The 18,989-nt window shown below is 34.8% G+C and overlaps 1 protein-coding gene across 2 annotated transcripts; it reads right to left on the reverse strand.

The window, feature by feature from the left end:
* Window positions 1–1,766: 1,766 nt before the first annotated feature.
* znf706 (zinc finger protein 706) lies at window positions 1,767–6,749 on the reverse strand. Of its 2 annotated transcripts, none has more exons than XM_067411448.1 (4): window positions 6,435–6,749; window positions 5,866–5,933; window positions 5,464–5,599; window positions 1,767–2,347 (listed from the first exon to the last, which is right to left on the reverse strand). In XM_067411448.1, the coding sequence occupies exons 3-4, from the start codon at window positions 5,596–5,598 to the stop codon at window positions 2,252–2,254; spliced, it is 231 nt and encodes a 76-aa protein (XP_067267549.1). In that variant the 5' UTR covers window position 5,599; window positions 5,866–5,933; window positions 6,435–6,749; the 3' UTR covers window positions 1,767–2,251. The 2 variants fall into 2 exon arrangements, with proteins under 2 accessions (XP_067267549.1, XP_067267548.1); XM_067411447.1 differs by lacking the exon at window positions 5,866–5,933 and having other exon boundaries at window positions 1,767–2,124; window positions 2,214–2,347; window positions 6,435–6,724.
* Between the last annotated feature and the right edge of the window lie 12,240 nt (window positions 6,750–18,989).

An 18,989-nucleotide genomic window follows, 5' to 3' on the forward strand; every position in this document is an offset into this window, starting at 1 on the left:
CAACAAGACGATTACTGCCACTCAAAAGTAAGCTATACTTTCTCAAATGTAAGATTTTGACTCATAAAGAGGGATTTCTACCTCACCCACAGCCACACCTACCTCAACGTGTTCAGTGATGATAAATCATCATTTTCATTGGTGAGTCACTGATGACACAGACCAGAGATTTATCTTTAGTCATTTACACAAATCAGCTAAATCCATTGACATTTGGTTGTAATACACAGTTATGCATTGCCAACAAAGAAAAATTAATCTGGCACTTGCCACGATTATGCACTCGAGGCACAAATCCCAAATCGTTTGCCGTGACATAGATAAATGTTTGATAAACTATTACTTGACATAAAATTAACCTTGCATGAGAATTCATTTGATTTAACAAAGAAAAATTGTGTTCCCCCATTAAAATTGTAATTTTGGCCTGTTACATCTTTGCAACTAACAAAAATCTGTTAAATTGATATTCGATTCAGTGTTGTAAAAAGCTATTTTCAATCTTAATACCAAAATTCAAAACTTCTACAGTCAGTATGAAAACATGACTTGATTTTATCCAATGTGAATTGATTTGATCGCTGTGGTTTGCTATTGCTGTGATCTCATGTGTTGTCTTGCCCTGGGAAACATTTAAAACAATAATGATGTGCACAGATAAATCATATATAATAAACATATTCCAGTATTCCATACAAAAGAGAGTATTACGAATTCCTGGTGACTTTAAAACCCCCTTTTGGAAACTTTATTTTTGTACCTATTTGTGAAAACGGTATACCAGTCATTTCCAGTGAGGGTTCTGCCGTATTTCACTAAGTCCTATTCATCATAACTAGTCTCCCCATCAGAATGCTTTATTGGAGGGTGTGTCCTGTATGAGACGAGCGGCCCTGACTCGTCTCAACCTGCATGGCAACTTCCCGTTCATCCACATTATGATCATTGACTACCTGCATTCTCCTACGTGAGAGTGGGACAAATAGGGATTCACTATGGGGAAAGTATTATTGTTACCTAAATGTGATAAAGACACACTGCACTTAAGTTCTCTTGTGGAAGCAATAACGACAAACCGATTAAAAAAAATGATCTTTGAAAAACAAAGTAAATTCCTCAGGTAATTGAACAGAAGTCCTTTAATTCTTAACTACTCAGCGTTATTTATTTTATTTTATTTCAGTTGTACATGCAACATTTATTTCAGTGTTATTTCAATAAATGAAAATGATTTTTAATAGTCATAATAGTATAAATGCATGTACTAGGTCAGAAAGGTAGAGTCTGATTCTGTTTGCTTCTGCTGTGATTAATGACCTGTTTTGTTGTTGCCGAGGTAATGATGCGTAATAACTGACCTAAAAACACTTTTCATTGTTACCACTGTAAACTTTTTTTTCCTTCACACACTAATTTAGATCAAGGTTTTTGGACTTACACAAAAAACAAGCAACACCACTTGACTTCAGCAGCTGTGTTGAAGACATGCCTCAAAACTTCTTAAACAAAGTTAAATTTTATTAAAGAGATATATTACATTGGTGTGGAAACCAGGTGGCTTGAGCAGGAATATCAAACATTGAGGCAATATTGTTTGAGATAATTCCAAAGAGAAATAAGAAGTTCTGCAGCAACATTAAATTAAGAATACAGTTACCTCGGGCACATCCAGTGATTTTACAGAAACGCATTAGATTCCAGTTTTCAGTGTACAGAACCACATTTGTTTTGAACTAAAAGACAGCTTCAGTAGAAAGCAAAGTTAGTACATGAGAAAATTAAGGTAAAACCCCAATTTTTTTTTTTTTTTTTTTTTTGCCCAGGCTAAACGTCAAGAAGTGGGAAACTGCACCCATATTCATTTGCACTCATCTAACAAGGAAAAAGCAAATATATCTGTGACTACCACATTTATGATCAATGGATGAAACTGACTTAATCACTGGTAGTGTTCTGCTAACTTCTCTCAATCCATTAAATTACACAAGTACGATGAGAAAAGAAAGCATGTGAGTGCAGGTTGAGGTAATGCACTGATCTGATCGTAGCCAAGGCAAGTGTTCTGAAACGGTGTTGAGAGAGGGAAGCTAAACGTCATCAGTCTTTGATCCACGGGATTTATGTCTGCAACGAAGGGGAGGATGCATGTATAAAACTCAGGTAAGAGCAATGATCGTGTTCTGCTGAATAAAATTTGAGATCAGGACTCTTACTATGAGGTTTTATACAATCAGCCTCCGGTCTGGGCCGTTCATGCCTCAACACCTTCCAGCTCTGGGGGAAGGGGGGTCTTGGGGTGCTTGCTCTCAAAATGTTGCTTGAAGGTCTTGGGATCTGGCATTTGTGACTGCAAAACAAAGAGGTTTCATGGTTTAGTTCATCACATTATGTCTCAAGGAATTTACTGGCTTCATTCTGGTATGAAAAGAACACTTTGCATTATCCAATCAATTACAGAAGGATAAGCATGGGCGGTTTGACCAAATAACACATTAAATGTATTAGAGCTGCATGATTAATTGTATTTTAATTGATTAACCATCTGCAGTATTGACATATTGGTTATTTTATAATGTTTTTTTTCTTCTCTCATTTGATATTTGCATTGGTAATGTTTTCATTCTTGAGGTTGCCAGATGTTAAGAGTTTAATTCCCACAATCAGAACTTTTCTCTTTGCCCAGTTTTTACTTAATTTGTATTTTATTTATTTGAATTAATATACAGTTTTATCCAGTTTTAAACTGTTTCCAAGCAGCTTCACATTAATAAAACAGGGAAATAACAGTGTTAATGTTCATCAATTATGAAACAAGATCAATTCAGCTATAAGCAGCTCTACAGAAGACCATAGTGTCATTACAGCTCTATTTATGTTGATTAAATTTAGTTCAATAACAGTGTCACAATCCAGTTCAAATTATTATTATTATTTATAAGAAGACGTGCATAAGCTACAATGGAAACACATTTACCAAATAAATTGCACAAAGTGCTGATGATCTGAAAATCCATGTATGTTGGAGTTTAGTGATCTCCATTGCGATATTCTTCTCAAATTAAAACGTTTATTACAGCCAGTCTGCGTTCCTTCATGAGGCGGCTTGTGCTACAATACAATGCTGTTTACGGTTTTAATATAAAAATATAATTTTTTTAAACAACATTATTTTAGTAATTTCAATGTTTTAGCTTTTGAGAGAAGCTTCTTAGGGTTTTACCAGTTTTCACAATGTTGAGAGTAGGGCTGCACAGCTCAAAATCGTGATGTGCGCATCCATGATAGTCACATTGCAGGATGTATGATGTCTAATAGGGATCGTTAATCCGGATGGACCAGACACCACAGTTCAAAACGCATGTTGATTCTCTGATTAATTGCAAAGTTTGACCATCATACAATGAAAGTTTGTCATTTCAATGTGTTTTAGGTCCTGTCAGTTTAAACATTCAATTGATTTTTAAACCATTTGAGTGCACGGAGATGCAAAACAGAACTCAATTTTGAACGTGCGGCTATTTTATGTGCGTGTGCACACACACCGTTCTCTTCCGCATCTATTTGTGTCTGAGTGGACACATAAATGCAAAAAAAAAAAACACAAAAAAGTTAAAATGCACATAAAAGATCTCCCATCCTCATAAACACAATGGATTATGGCTTACCGGAAAGAAAAACGGATGTGTAACAGTATTTTGGGTCACTGCCGCCCTTTCGTTCTTAAAGTGACAGCAGCCCCACTGCTTTCTGTGTCATGAATGTTAATCAAACAAAACACTTTTGCAGTTTTAACAGATTAATTATATTTACTTTATACAGTGAAGACTATGCAGTGTTATTTTACATTTGATTTTTCAGTATCTGTACCTGAATACTGTTAGACTTAACTGAAAAACATAAAGGCCTATTTAAGTTTTATCTTTGTTCTATTATATTTATCTATGCTTGTAATTTGTTCATTATTTTCTATGCATATTCACTCACCTACAAAATCACCCCAATCATCTTAGAATTATTAATTCTTTCCAAATAGAGCTATTCAAGTCATCTGGTGATTTTTTTTCATATCGCAATAAATATCGCAGAAAAACTAAAATATCGCAATGTCAGTTTTTTCCAATATCGTGCAGCCCTAGTTGAGCTTGTTAAAGGGTTAGTTCACACAAAAAAATGAAAATTCTGTCATTAAATACTCACCCTTGTGTGGTTCCACATCCGAAAGACTTTCATTCTTCTTTGGAACATAAATAAAGATCTTTTTAATAAAATCTGAGAGCTTTCTGTTCCTCCATAGAGATCCAATGCAACTACCACATTCAAGGTCTAGAAATGTAGGAAAGACATCATTAAAGTACTCCAGTGTTTTGGCCTCAATTTTATGAAGTGAAGCGGGTGCTTTGTTTGCGCAAAAAAAATAATTGACCACTTTATTTATGAAAATATTGATCTGCAACTTGCATTCATAAGAGCATCACCACGCATGTGAGTTGTGTTCAGACTGCTGTGTGAACACGCTTAGGATTATATTATTTTGTGAATAAAGTGGTAAATTATGTTTTTTTGCGCAAACAAAGCACCCGCGTCACTTTATAAAATTAAGGTTAAACCATTAATTTTGTCTTTTCATACCTTCCTGGACCTTGAAAGTTCTAGTTTCATTGGATCTCTATAGAGGGATTTCATTTAATTCATTTCTCTGGGATTTCATTAAAAAGACCTTAATTTGTTTTCCGAAGATGAATGAAGGTCTTACGGATGCGGAACAACACAAGGATGAGTAATTAATGACAGAATGTTAATTTTTGGGTGATCTCACTCTTTAATGTATACGGTAAAAATAATAAATGAGGAAACTAGATGAGGTAAAGTAAACCCTGCATATGAGTTGGTGTTCTCTTGAATTGTGCTTATGTGAAAGTGCAAAATTCTGATTAAATGTATAATTAATAATCACAATTTTAGTTTTTATATATAGTTTTTGACTTATGATACTGTATTTATTATAATATAGTTATTTATGCTAATTCTCTACAGTCACTATACATACGTCATACCATCCGTCACACCAAGAGGTAAAATGGGTTGTGAACGCCATTTCATTGTGACTTTAAGCAGTTTTATGCTTAATTCGTAGGTGTACTGACAAGTCTGATTTGTTACTTGCAGTGAATAACTTAAGGCAGAGACAAGTTCCAACTTGAGAATGAAATTTCCCAACACATTCATCCTCTACTACATACACCCATATTTAAAATCAGCTTCATATCGACAACATATCTTGATGCAGGGCAAACATGGGTTCTTTCTTTGTGCTATGTTCAATAAAAGTACATGAAGTGCATGAAATTCGATTCAAAAAGCACTAAAAAATAGAATTTATATAAGCTGGCATTGAAACTTGGCTGAAAAGAACTTCCAAAGATGATCTGTGGTGTAAAAATAACCTGCTAAAATTCTACTGACCCTGCAGACGCCACATGTGAACACCAGCGCCGCTTTTGCCGCGGTCTTCTGGTCGTGGCCTTTGGATTTCTTGATCTCTGCCTGCTTCTTGGCGTTTTTCTGCTGAGACTGAATTTTCTGGTGTCCACGAGCCATGCTGTTGGATTGATGACAAAATGACGTCAACAACATACAGAGACTGAAACGGTACAAGTCAGACACGGTCAATGGATTTACATACCCAGCTATCAAGAACGAACATGAAACAGAAGTAATTACAAAACAACATGTGTCTGTGTGGCAGTTATCTATAAACAATACAAATTCCACACAACTTATTATGCTAATAAAAATTTTGTCTGATAATACTTTTCCAAGACTGTGTCCTTATAGAGGGCATAAGATATCAGAAATTTTACTAACAGTTAGTGTACACCATGTTCTGCCTTTGCCTCAGTTTAAAACAATAACAAGCAATGTTAATGTTGTTGCTGGAAACAGAAATCACAGTGGACAAGGTTACAAGAAAATTACATATTACATGTGAATAATATCTCTAATTAACAGCTATTACAGTTTTGTCGCATTCAGCACTTTTTAAATCACGAATAATATGTCAGTACACAATAATGGAGAGTTTAACTGTTCATGAGCTAGCTGTCACTGCACATTGAGGCTCGATAGCCCATTAGCTCGACATTTAGCACTATTTCATACTACTTCTTCGATTATCCAGACTTTAAAAGGACATTCAGAGGTTAAAAACGAAATATTAAATGTAAAACCTCGCATATCTTAAGAGTTGAGGTAGATTAGTGAGCGAAGATACTGGGCTTACTTAACAATACCATATGGTTAGCCAGCTAGCATGCTAAACACACTAACAATACCAGACCTTTTGACACAACTACACACGCAACTGACTTGAATACGTGTTATTAAAATACTACTATATGTTCTTTTCTATCTATAACTAAATATTATGAGCATACCTGGCGAACTAGGATCCGTAGGCAGCTACAGGCTTAAGTGTACTCCTGCACGCTTATGACAGCTGTGCTCTTCCCAGAGCGCCTCTCGTGTAATTCCTGCACTGACCACAGCGACACTGAGCGCTAGAGAGCGACATGCGCGCTAGTCGTTTACAAGATTGCAAAGTGGTGGTGATGACTGTGACAATACCTCATTAGCGCAAACACAAACACATTCTCACCAGTTAAAAGTTATCAAATTTCTCCGGGAATTTAAATCTAGGCGTTTAGGTCAACCAGACGCTGCGCAATGTTGTGGCACCATTGATTCTTACTCTGCGTGACGACACGCTGACCGTTCCAAGATGGCGACGCGCCGACGTGCCTGGAGCGGTCGAATGTGGCATCCATGGTGGTATCTATATATACATACTTATAGATTGTGCATCTAAAATCTAGCTCACATGGATATATGTAACTAAAATAACTGCAGAGAAATCACATCTATCTTTTGTGACAGCACATGGCTCTTTAACAACAAAAACAGTAGGGGGAGCGGCCCAACATTTATTTATTTATTTTCATAAATGCTCGCTGTCAATCATTTTTTTTATGTTTAAAGCAAAACTTAAAAAGTAATTTTAATTCAAACAATCTATAAAAATATTTAATAAAAAAAGCAGACTACTCTGAATGGTCCGTCCTGACCTGCGCCGAAGAAAAACAACGCCGTCTACAGCCTGCACAATAAATGACACCAGAATAACGACATTGAGAAACTTTACTAACTACTAGGGGTGTAACAATACAGTATATCGTGTCACAATATAGGCCTGTCGCAATACAAATATGTAGCAATATCGTGTCGTGGATAGTGACTATGTGTTGTGTGAAAAAAAAAATCAAGTTTACAGAGTTTTAGTGTCAGTACTACATTAAACTATATATATATATATATATATATATATATATATATATATATATATATATATATATATATATATATATATATATATGTATGTTGAATGTTGAATATAATGTATAATAATGCAACAGGGTGATATTTGTGGGTCCTGATAATGCCAAATGTCTTATGTTACCAGTAAAAAGTGGCCTACATTATTTTAGATATATCTAGCCAGTGACAGAGTGCAAACACATTCATCTAAAATTAATGTTTCAACTTTACAATATTTTTATTATGGTGTCACCATTGTCCTGTGCATTTAATTACCAGCACCAGATTATTCATTTGCAATGCAATACTAAATTTAGCATTTTAATCAACAGTACATTGTTTGTTATCCTTAGGCTATGTCTGGGAGTATCGTGAGTTCAGTATTGTGATCTGGCATTTATTGACATTGATTCTCATACTTCATGTCATAACTGCAATTCAAGCTGCTTATTCCAACATGAAAGCAATCACTTGTGATCTATTCTGCAACACACTGGAATGTATAATTATTGCACTCTTTATAATTATTAGCCTATCTATTAAGAAATCACCCAAAATGCATGGCTATGCCATATGCTTTCATTCTCGAGGTCTCAAAAACTGCAACCATTTTGTCCATAGAAAAAAAAAAACATGCACGAACTAAGAAGCTTTTTATGTTTTCTTTTCTCCGACATATTCTTTACAAATGATTGCAGTATTATTATTATTTTGAAAAAATATTTAGAACACAATAAAACAAATGTATATTAAAATATATACATTTATTTATTTATTACACTCACACACTGGGGACATGGGGTAATGTCCTCATAAGTCACCCTCTCCTTGTAATACCTATGTCATACCCATGTCATTATACAAATTTGTGTCCTGATACACACACACACACACACACACACACACACACACACACACACACACACACACACACACACACACACACACACACACACACACACACACACACACACACACACACACACACACACAAATGCCTTTGCTTTTATTGTGGAAATTGAATGGTTGGTTGAGTTCTGGTATTATGACCTTTGTGAGGCTACTTTTCACACATGAAGTCTATATTCAGACTCTACCAGTAGGTGGCAGTATTAATCTTTAATTACCCTTGGCCTCTCTCAATTCTGTAACCATAAACGAAATTAAAAACTCAGTTTTAGCTTAATTTAGCCTCATACATTAATATTCTGAGACTAACAAGATAATATTTTTGCAGTAATGTTACAAGTAAAACCTTAATGTTTATGCATAAAAAAAGAAAAAGAAGAAAAATATGTCATCATTTCCTTGACCATGTTGTTTTAAATGTGTATTAATTTTCTTTATTCTTCTTTATTTTATTCTTTCTTTCTTTCTTTATATATACAACGAATGGGGACTTAAGCTTTCAATCATAAACAAGATAACCAATCCATACTTTTGAGTGATATTGCAAATCTTTGGAAGCACTTTATTTTATATATATATATATAGATATATATATATATATTTTTATATATATATATATATATATATATTACAACTGGCTTCACAAGATCACATTCCTTTTCATCTTTTCACTGGAAAAGCATATCCCTTCAGTCTTAAATCTCCATAGCATTCCAGTGAGTAAAGAAAATCATGCAGGGCATGTAGATGATGTAGATGACACAGTTTTCATTTTTTGGGTGAACTATTCCTCCCTATATTTCCCTCTGTTATAACTCACTCCACAAGTATAAAGTATCGACATAAAGAGCTACATTTCCACTTGGATTTATTGAAAGAAACCAATCAATAACACATTAGAACACATATAATATGTTTACTTGCATCAACAAGTATATAAACGTGAACATTTTCAGTTCCAGTTTAAAGAAAGAAAATGTTCTGCTGATCTGAAAACAGAAGGAAATGCGTTAGCCCTCGTGCTATGGCATGTCTGAATATGCAAAACACCCTTGCTCAACTTGCTTAAGGCTATGACTGTAAAAATGTTAGTAAACATATGTATATGTCATGTTTTATTCTTTCAAGGGGAAACTGTATCATTGTGAGAAACGTTTTCTGTCAATGGTGTTATGTTTCGTGTCCATTCACATCATAAGAAAGAATAGAGATTCTGACCAGTACATCATTCCCAATGAGGACAAAAGGAAAATGTCTATTATTTCCTGTTAGACAATGAGGAAATAATGTTCTAAATCAACCCAGCTGTTTTTAAACATATGTATATCTAGTGTTTATCATTTGCGTATCGCACACAATGTATCATAATTTTGTATGAATACTGGGTGAAGTTTCGACCATGCTTGGGTGGAGATGTCCTGCCTGAGGGTTTCTGAAAAGAAATCTCCCAGGTGTCAGACCGTCAATAGCAACACGAGAATTATATCAGTCTGTCCTTTGTTCTGCTAAAATGAAGGAAGACGTCCCTGAGATTTGGACACAGTTTCTTTTTTTTTTAGGTTATTCTGGAGGTAAAAACAGCATACTTCATATCACAACACAACCATATACCATTACCAAACTATTTATGTTTAACAAAATGTGATTTGCCACCACAATATCAAGATGCTGTGGGTGGTTGTTTGTTGCTAAGTGGTTTGGAGTGGTTGTTGCTAGGGTGTTTTGTGTGGTTTCTATTACCTCTATTATATTATGTTCTCTGTACACTCTTAAAAGTAAAGGTTCCTTTTTGGCATCTATAATTCCATAAAGAACCTTCAAAATCCATGGGACTTTCCATAGCACAAAAGTGTCTTTCCTTTTTTTTTTTTTTCTTTCGTTTTACGCGTACGCGAGGGTCAGCGTACAGTGCGCTTGACGCGAATTTCGTCATCAGAAGAGTACGCGCACCACTGGATTTTTGTCAGTACGCGCAGGTCGCACGTGCGCATTTATGTATTTATTTTGTAGTAATTATTTTATCCAAAAGGTGGTAACCGTGCCCTGGGGGCGTTGATTCACAAGGTAGTCAAAAGAAAAACTGCACAAACAGAACAGAACGGAACGCGTGGAAACTACAGCTACAGTGGAGGCCTACATAGACGAAAAATTGTGCAAAGAGGTTAAAAAGTACCCTCATTTGTACAACTCTTGCATGAAAGAATACAAAGATATTTACATGGGTTGTAACCAGCAGCGTAGCCAGAAAAGTGACTCTGGGTGTGCATCAGAAAAACTGGGTATGCCATATTTAATGTCCGATTAATGTGCAACCGGACAAAGTAAATTGTTGTAGGGGGGTCTGGGAGCATCCTCCCCCATTTTCGGGATTTTAACGACGCATTCTGGTGCACTCTGACAAGAAAATAATTGGAAAAAACAACATTTGCTTTAAGTAAAAACAAAACAAACAAAAAAATTATTGACGGCTGGGCATTGACACCAATTTCACCAGTGGATTTGATTTTGATTCTGAAGCTTGTGGTTTGATTTTGATTTGATTTCCTTGATTCATTATTGACTAATTTGGGGCCAGTCAGGTACAGCAAATTTCCTCAAAGAAAAAAATCTCTCTCAACACTGTAAACTATACAGGGAACCACAGCTAGTAGCCTACATTACTATTATATTAAAGATTAATTTATTTGTAAGCTACTTACATATAAATTACACAGTATAATAACGTTATAACGTTTATAATAACGTTATAATAAAAACAAAATTATGACAATTATATTTCTATTCATTTTTATATAGACCTAAACATTTAAATGGTGGCTGTCATAAAACAGATCTATACATTCAATATTGAAGCACATGTTAAGCACAAATACAATGAATATGCAATAGTGCATATATTTAGCAAAATGCTCCTCTCGAAGTTAATTTTTGTAGCTGACTGATGCGTTTTTGGACATTGAAGGGCTTTTCTGAGGTAAATGTGACGGTAAATTTGACATTATTACAATATGTTTTAATGACACCTTTCCATAGTTGAAACCTTTGGATAGGGATGGGTATCGTTAAGGTTTTAACGGTATTACTACTCTTACCGATACTGCTTATCGATCCGGTACTTTAACAGTATTCTTATCGGTACTTTTTGTTTATATATATATGTAAAGAGCTGAATTAACTTTGCTTTATATTATATGATGTCTGGCATTTTTAGTGTTTTATATAATATACAGTAAGAACTGACAAATACAATAAAACAAAGATACAAATGAAATAAAGTGATTTCATTTGTTCATGTGTTCAGGTAAGCAATATAGGCCTAGCCTATAAAAGAAATTGAAGTAAATTAACCAAATGTAAAATAACTGCCTGATTTTCACTGTATAAATTAATAGATTAATGCTTATTAAATCTAACTATATTCAGATGAAGAGCTGTGAGTGACTTTCTCTTTGCACTTTCTTGTTTGATTAACATTGATGGCACAATCATCAGAAGGTGACTGCTGTCACTTTAAGACAATAGATAGGCTATAACACACATCGGATTTTCTCCCAGCTGTTCATGCACACTTACGATATAAACTGCGTTTAAGTAGCTAAATCCGGTTATTTTAACATATTTTTGTGTGCATTTGATCGTTTGAACGTGCACCTGAAGCCCAACGTGTAATATATTTGCGATCCGTTTTGGAGCGCGCGCACAGCGTCTCTTGCGCGGATTACTGTGCTTTCAACGTTTTAAAACGTTGATAATAATCAAACATTTACTGCAATTTAGCAACAGTAAAGACTGGATTTTACAACAATCATCGATTGTGCTGATTCTGACGTTAAGTTTGGGTTTTGGGAGGAATGAACGCGCACAGCTGTGAATAGAAGGTGTGCTAGACGAAACGCGGCTAGTTTTTAATAGTTTTGCCTCAGATATCTTTTCTGATCCTTGGAAGCCAAAATCGAAAGCCACACAAGCCACAGAGAGCCAAGAATGATCGCGACAGCTCGAGAGACGTCTATGGTCTCACTCCAGTCTATGGTAAAGTAGCCCATTTTCGATACTTGTGAGGTTTGTTGTGCTTGCAATTTCACCTGGACCTATTTTAGGTTGTACGCCACTGGTTGTAACGCTTGGCGAGAGATTGCTCAAAACTGCGCATGTGTCGAATGCCTGTGTATTCGTACGAGTCAAATGAATTATACTTTCCGAAGCTGTTTGTTCGACTGTGCGTGTACGCCCAGGTATACCGAGGGCTTAAAGGCACAGTTCACCCAAAAATTAACATTCTGTCATCATTTACTCACCCTCAAGTTATTCCAAACCTTTATGAGTTTCTTTCTTCTGCTGAACACAAAGGAAGATATTTGGAAGAAAGTTTGTAACCAGGCTGCTTTGGGGCACTATTGACTGCCATAGTAGAAAAAAATACTATGGAAGTCAATGGTGCAGTTTCCCTTAAAGGGTTAGTTCACCCAAAAATGAAAATAATGTCATTTATTACTCACCCTCATGTCGTGTCACACCCGTAAGACCTTCATTAATCTTTGTAACACAAATTAAGATATTTTTGTTAAATCCGATGGCTCCGTGAGGCCTGCATAGCCAGCAATGACATTTCCTCTCTCAAGATCCATAAAGGTACTAAAAACATATTTCAATCAGTTCATGTGAGTACAGTGGTTCAATATTAATATTATAAAGTGATGAGAATATTTTTGGTGTGCCAAAAAAACTAAATAATGACTTATATAGTGATGGCCGATTTCAAAACACTGCTTCAGGAAGCTGCTTTTGGGTGAACTAACCCTTTAATCTTCAAAATATCTTCCTTTATGTTCATCAGAAGAAAGAAATGTATACAGGTTTGGAACAACTTGAGAGTGAGTAAATAATGACAGAATTTCCATTTTTGGGTAAACTAACCCTTTAAGTATGAGCAATAGTACAAGAAGTGCTTCCTTAGTAAAAGTTACATTGGAAGTCAATGGGAACCAAAAATGTTTGGTTATCAACATTATTCAAAATATCTTCTTTTGTGAAAGAAAGAAAGTCATACAGGTTTGAACAATATGAGGGTGAGTAAATAATGACTGAATTTTCATTTGTGATTGGACTTTCCCTTTAACATAGTTAAAGAAAAAAAGTTTCTCCTATCATTCCTTGCATGCTTTTCATTACTCAAATGTGGGCGTAAAATGAACTGTAATAGCTATAATATTTTCCCAGCATTTTAGAACTTTGATCAAGTCTTGACAAAGCTGTGGTGAAATTCGTCTGTGTAAATATATTTTAATGCGCACTAATTGCATATCTCAATATGAAAGACATTCAGTACATCAAACATTCTCCGTGTAGAGAGTGGGGGAGGAACCTGAGCTTGACACATGAGGAAGTTGTTCTGATCCCGTTAGACACTTCCTCTGTTTTCCACTGACATCCAACCATATTAAAAACAATACATCTCATCTGACAAGTTCCACGTTCACCACAATGGCAGAAGTATACCGAAAAATGTACCAATTGCTCCCTTGTGAAATAATTGTATTGAATGTGCACTTGTAGTGTACTTCAAATCTTAAAAGTATATTTAAAAAAAACTGTACTTGCACATAATTTAATATAAATGATAAAGGCCATTTAACGAGTGCACTTCCATGACTTCCTGTAAGTATTCTTTTAAATTGTGCACTTTATAATAATGTAAAATTAAACGTTTCACTTTAAAGTACAATTTAAATCATTATGCTTTAATAATCTTTTGCTCTACAGAAGTGCACAAATTTTGATGTGTTGACTAACATATTAAAGCACATGTAAAGTACTTGTGTATAATTTTAACTGTAGTGTGTTATTCAATATTACATTTAAAGTTTGTTATACATTCCAAACTTCATCATTAAAATGGGCAAGAACAAATTTATTTAAATACATGACACAAATTTCAATAGAAATTACATTAAAGTATTAGTTTACCATAAATGCCTGTCAATACATTCAGCATTACACTTTAACCATATCTCAAAAGACAATTGAAGTATTCATGAAATAAAGATATACTTAAAGGGTTAGTTCACCCAAAAATGAAATTTCGATTTCGATTCAAATTAAGATATTTTTTATGAAATCCAAGAGTTTTTTTTTATTTTCCGTAGAATGCAACGAAATTACCACATTCAAGGTCCAGAGAAGTACTAAAGACATTGATAAAATAGTCGACGTGACTGCAGTGGTTCAACCTTAATGTTATGAAGCGACAAGAATACTTTTTTTGTGCAAAAACAAAACAAAAAAATAATAACTTTATTTAACGATCTCTTCAGTCTCCTACACAGTTGATGCAGTGAATGCAGTTCAGTGCTTCCGTGTTTACGTCAGAACGCCGGCTCAGTATTGGCCGATGCTGTTCACGTGAACAGCATGAAGCATTTGTGTGATACAATACGCATAAGCTGGTGTTCGGACGTAAACACAGAGATTATTGAATAAAGTAATTATTTTTGTTTTGTTTTAGCGCACAAAAAGTATTCTCGTTGCATCGTAACATTAAGGTTGAACCACTTTAGTCACGTTGACTATTTTAACAATGTCTTTACTACTTCTCTTGACTTTGAATGTGGTAATTTTATTGCTTGTGATAAAAAAAACTTCTCGGATTTCATCAAAAATATCTTAATTTGTGTTCCGAAGATGAATGAAGGTCTTGCGGGTTTGAAACGGCATGAGGGTGAGTAGTTAATGACAGAAATTTCATTTTTGGCTGAACACCACTCTAAAGTTCAGCTAACTGCATTTATTATCAAATATAATCAAAAGTAAATATGATACATTTTTATTTAATTGCAATTAACATGCAATTAAGTGTCTGAAAACAGTACAGTATATTATTTTCATAAGCATTCTTTTTAAAAGTATGCAAGAGTATACTTGTTTTTGACAAGGTCTGTTCTTAGCATTATCAATGTTTTTAATTCTTCTGAGAACTTCCTATGAAGTACAATTGAAGCATGACATGCTGCTGCCAATGCAAATGCACACGAAGGACAAATTCATCATTGTTGACAGCAGCGCCACAGAGACGAGTTTATGGTGCTGATGCAAAGAGAATTATTCTCTTCACCCAACCTGTTCAGCAGCTTCCCACAGGACTGGTTTGGACTGAAGACATCCTGGCATGTGTAGAGAAAATGGTGCTGTCCCTTTAAGGCCCACTGGAATGCACGTGTCCCCCTCCACCACCCCATAAAAAGCCGTCTGAGCCCTGATTGCACACCTGTGCAGTAGCTGGAGATGCGATTGCTGTCCAGGGCCTCCGCCTACTGCATTCCAGCCCCTAACCCACACTCCCGCTGCATGCTGGGGCTTTACCTCTCAAACGGGTGAGTGGCAGTAGTCGGGCAGGTCCTAACAGGCATCCTATTCCCATCTCAGAAATCCATGGCATGCGGAATACCTCCCTCTCTTTCTGATAGCCGACCATGCCTGTGTTTTCATAGGAATGCGATGGATAGAAATAATCGTGACAGCCCGCACACTTCATGCCTGTGCCTGTCCGCCACTTGTCAGGTTACCACTTCATCTGTCAAACTAATGTAGCCCAGCTTGGGCTGGGAACGTTTAGATTTAATTTTAGGTACAAAACTAATACCTTAATTTCAACTAGCAGCAGTTTCAATAGTAGGCCATGACTTTTGTTATGGGTTACAAAAGTTTGTTTAACTAGTCTTAAAGAAGCCCTGGCTGCTATAGGGTTTGCTTGTGTGTACATACAGTATGTAATCCACTCCTATTGTTGCTTTCTGGCTTTCTGTACATCCTGTCCTTTTACTGTGGGCAGTCCGGGCATGGTGAGACAGGCTTGCGGTTTTTCTGCATTAGCCATAAGCCTTTAGGTAAAGCTGGGAGAATACCGTTTTGAGACCCCACCTGTATTTATTTAGCAACTTCATTTGCACACAGTAGTGAAAACACCAGGTGCTCCCAATGTGAGATTAGAAAAGATGGGTTATAACTATAAAGACATGCTAAGTATTCATATAAAGTGGATCTACTATTATGCTTGATCTGACATTTTTAGCAGTGTAGCCTATGCTAATGTTGCTGACAACGATTAGCCTATATTTGTGGTGTTTGCCAAGCCTAGTATCATTACTATTTCTCATTCTCAAGGTTAGTGATTTAAACCACTAAACCTAAATATTAAACCTCGGCACATAACTAATCTCAGACCGTTTGCGCTATGGACATGAATGATACCTGAAATTATGCTTAAAATTAGCATTTAGCATGGGAAAGCCCTGGCAAATTTTGTATGGGCATGGACTGCTCAAATTTATTTAGACATTTGAAAATCTGGTTTATATACCAATGTAGTTATTATTAATGGAAAAAAAACTAAGGAACCATTTTATTTGTGTTCTAGTTACATGTACTTACTATAGTAATAACAGTAAATTATGCATAATTACATGCAACTAATCTTATGCACTGTAACAAGGACACCTTAAAATAAAGTGTAACATAAAACTAAAACTATATAAATTTTTGGTTACACTTTATTTTACAGTATTATTAATTAACTACATTTACTTACTATAGAGTTACAGTTAGGGTTTGGTTTAGGGTTAGTTACTTGTAATTATACATAATTTACTATTATTACTATAGTAAGTACATGTATAACTACAGCACTTCATGTAAAATAAAGTGTTACCAAATTTTTTTGTAATTGAAATAAATCTGAAATAAAAAAAATAAAAAAAAATATTAGATGAAAAATGTTAACTTAAAGAACTTGGAATTAGAAATATTGCCTTTTTACCTGAAATAAATAAGAAGTACTAAAAAAAAAATAAAATAAATAAAAATTACAAAAATGTAAGCATAAAAATTAAAATGAAAACTGAAAATATAAAACTAGCTAATTCAAAATATGAACAATGCTGTAATAGTAAATGTGACCCTGGACCACAAAACCAGTTGCACGGGTATATTTTTCTTTTATGCCAAAAATCATTAGGCTATTAAGTAAAGATCATGTTCCATGAAGATATTTTGTAAATATCCTACCGTAAATATATCAAAAATTCATTTTTGTGAGTGGATATGCATTGCTAAGGACTTCATTTCGACACAATTTCCTCAATATTTAGATTTTTTTGCACCCTCAGATTCCAGATTTTTAATTTGTATCACGGCCAAATATTGTCCTAACCTAACAAACCATACATCAATGGAAAGCTTATTTATTTAGTTTTAGATGATGTATACATATATGTAGTGTAAATGTGCCTCCTGTTTACTTTCATACAGTTCAGTCTCATAACAGCTCAAGAATATCATCACATCTCTTTGAAAGAGTCTTGCATTTAAATGACAAAGAAGTCAGAACTTTGCTGCATTGTTCTGGTGTACTGTCAGGAGTCTCATTGGTCTTTTGTGTATCCAGAGAGCATGAGGTCAGGCTAAGGGTCTTAAGGAGAGGGCAGACCGTGGAGATGTTATCAAGATTCATTCTGGCCCCACTGCCCCAGTACCCTTGACTACCTGACCTGAAAGTAGAGACCCATTGTCTCTGACTCAGGCTTTTTATTGCTTCTCTTGAATGACGGAGCTATGCTCAAAACAAAGGTCTGTGTTTGCTTGCCCAAGGTGTCAGTCCTCAGACTCCCTCACAATGGATGCCCAGTGTTTACACTCCAATGACCTGAGGTGTACCAAAGCTGCCGCAAATTGGTTTGTTTAGAAGGGGTAATGGCAAACATTACATTCGATCACAATAGGTTCATTAAGGTGACAATAACATTGGGTAAACAACGTATTAAGCTCTCTGTAGTAGTGGCAGAAACACTGAGTAGGCTATATTGGGCATTTCAATTAAGAAATCATGTATATTTTATATAATTTACGGATTCACAGTCATTACATCATTCAATGAAATAATAGTAATAAAAATAGATTTGACATTTTCTTAAGAAAACGTGAGTTAAGAAAATGTGAAAATCTCAAGTCTCTAAAATATTCTGAGCTCTAGATATAGTTCAATTTCCAATTTAGGTGCACAGGATGTTTTTTCCCCCCAGTGTTTTCGTCCACCAGGTTAAAATCATAAACCTAATCGTTTAGAAAAGTAAAATCACTCCTTTCATCAACAATCTGCATAATCTGATATTCATCTTATTCATGTCCTTAGTGCAAATGTGTGGCGTAATATTACATTACAGTATGTGCCAAAGTTTTATGGCAGATAATAATTGTATATTAAAATAAATCATATACCTTGAACATTTCATTCATTAATACAGTTTAAAAAAAATGATAATAAAATATGACAAGATTTCAGAGTTAAAGTGTGTAAGAAAAAAAATAATCTTAATTATGTAAGATAACATGGTCAGGTCAAAGTGTCTGAATAATGTTTGGTCCCAAATTTTTATCAGTTTTACAGGTAGTCCACTGTATGAAGAATTTTTGGGCATAATATGTCACAGTTTACTTTATTTTGCTATCCTCATTTATATAAATGAACTATAGTGTCCTGCACCCACTAGTAAAAAAAAAAATATATATAAAAAAATTATATCTAGTGTCTGTATGACTGACTGTATATGCATTAGTGATATTTGACATAGAAAACAGCACTAATAATAAAATTTGAGTAATACAATATCACTCTTTACGTCATGTTTGGTACTTTACATGTGATAAGTTTTGTTGTT

This window comes from Chanodichthys erythropterus, chromosome 15, assembly GCF_024489055.1.
Source record: "Chanodichthys erythropterus isolate Z2021 chromosome 15, ASM2448905v1, whole genome shotgun sequence".
In the NCBI taxonomy this organism is placed as follows: Eukaryota; Metazoa; Chordata; class Actinopteri; order Cypriniformes; family Xenocyprididae; genus Chanodichthys; species Chanodichthys erythropterus.

What these genes read in the sequence shown, in the direction of transcription:
- znf706 (XM_067411448.1), bottom strand. Translation starts at nt 5,598, where the DNA reads ATGGCTCGTGGACACCAGAAAATTCAGTCTCAGCAGAAAAACGCCAAG. An exon ending in TCACATGTGGCGTCTGCAGG is followed by an intron (nt 2,348 to 5,463) that starts GTCAGTAGAATT and finishes TTTGTTTTGCAG; the next exon opens with TCACAAATGCCAGATCCCAA.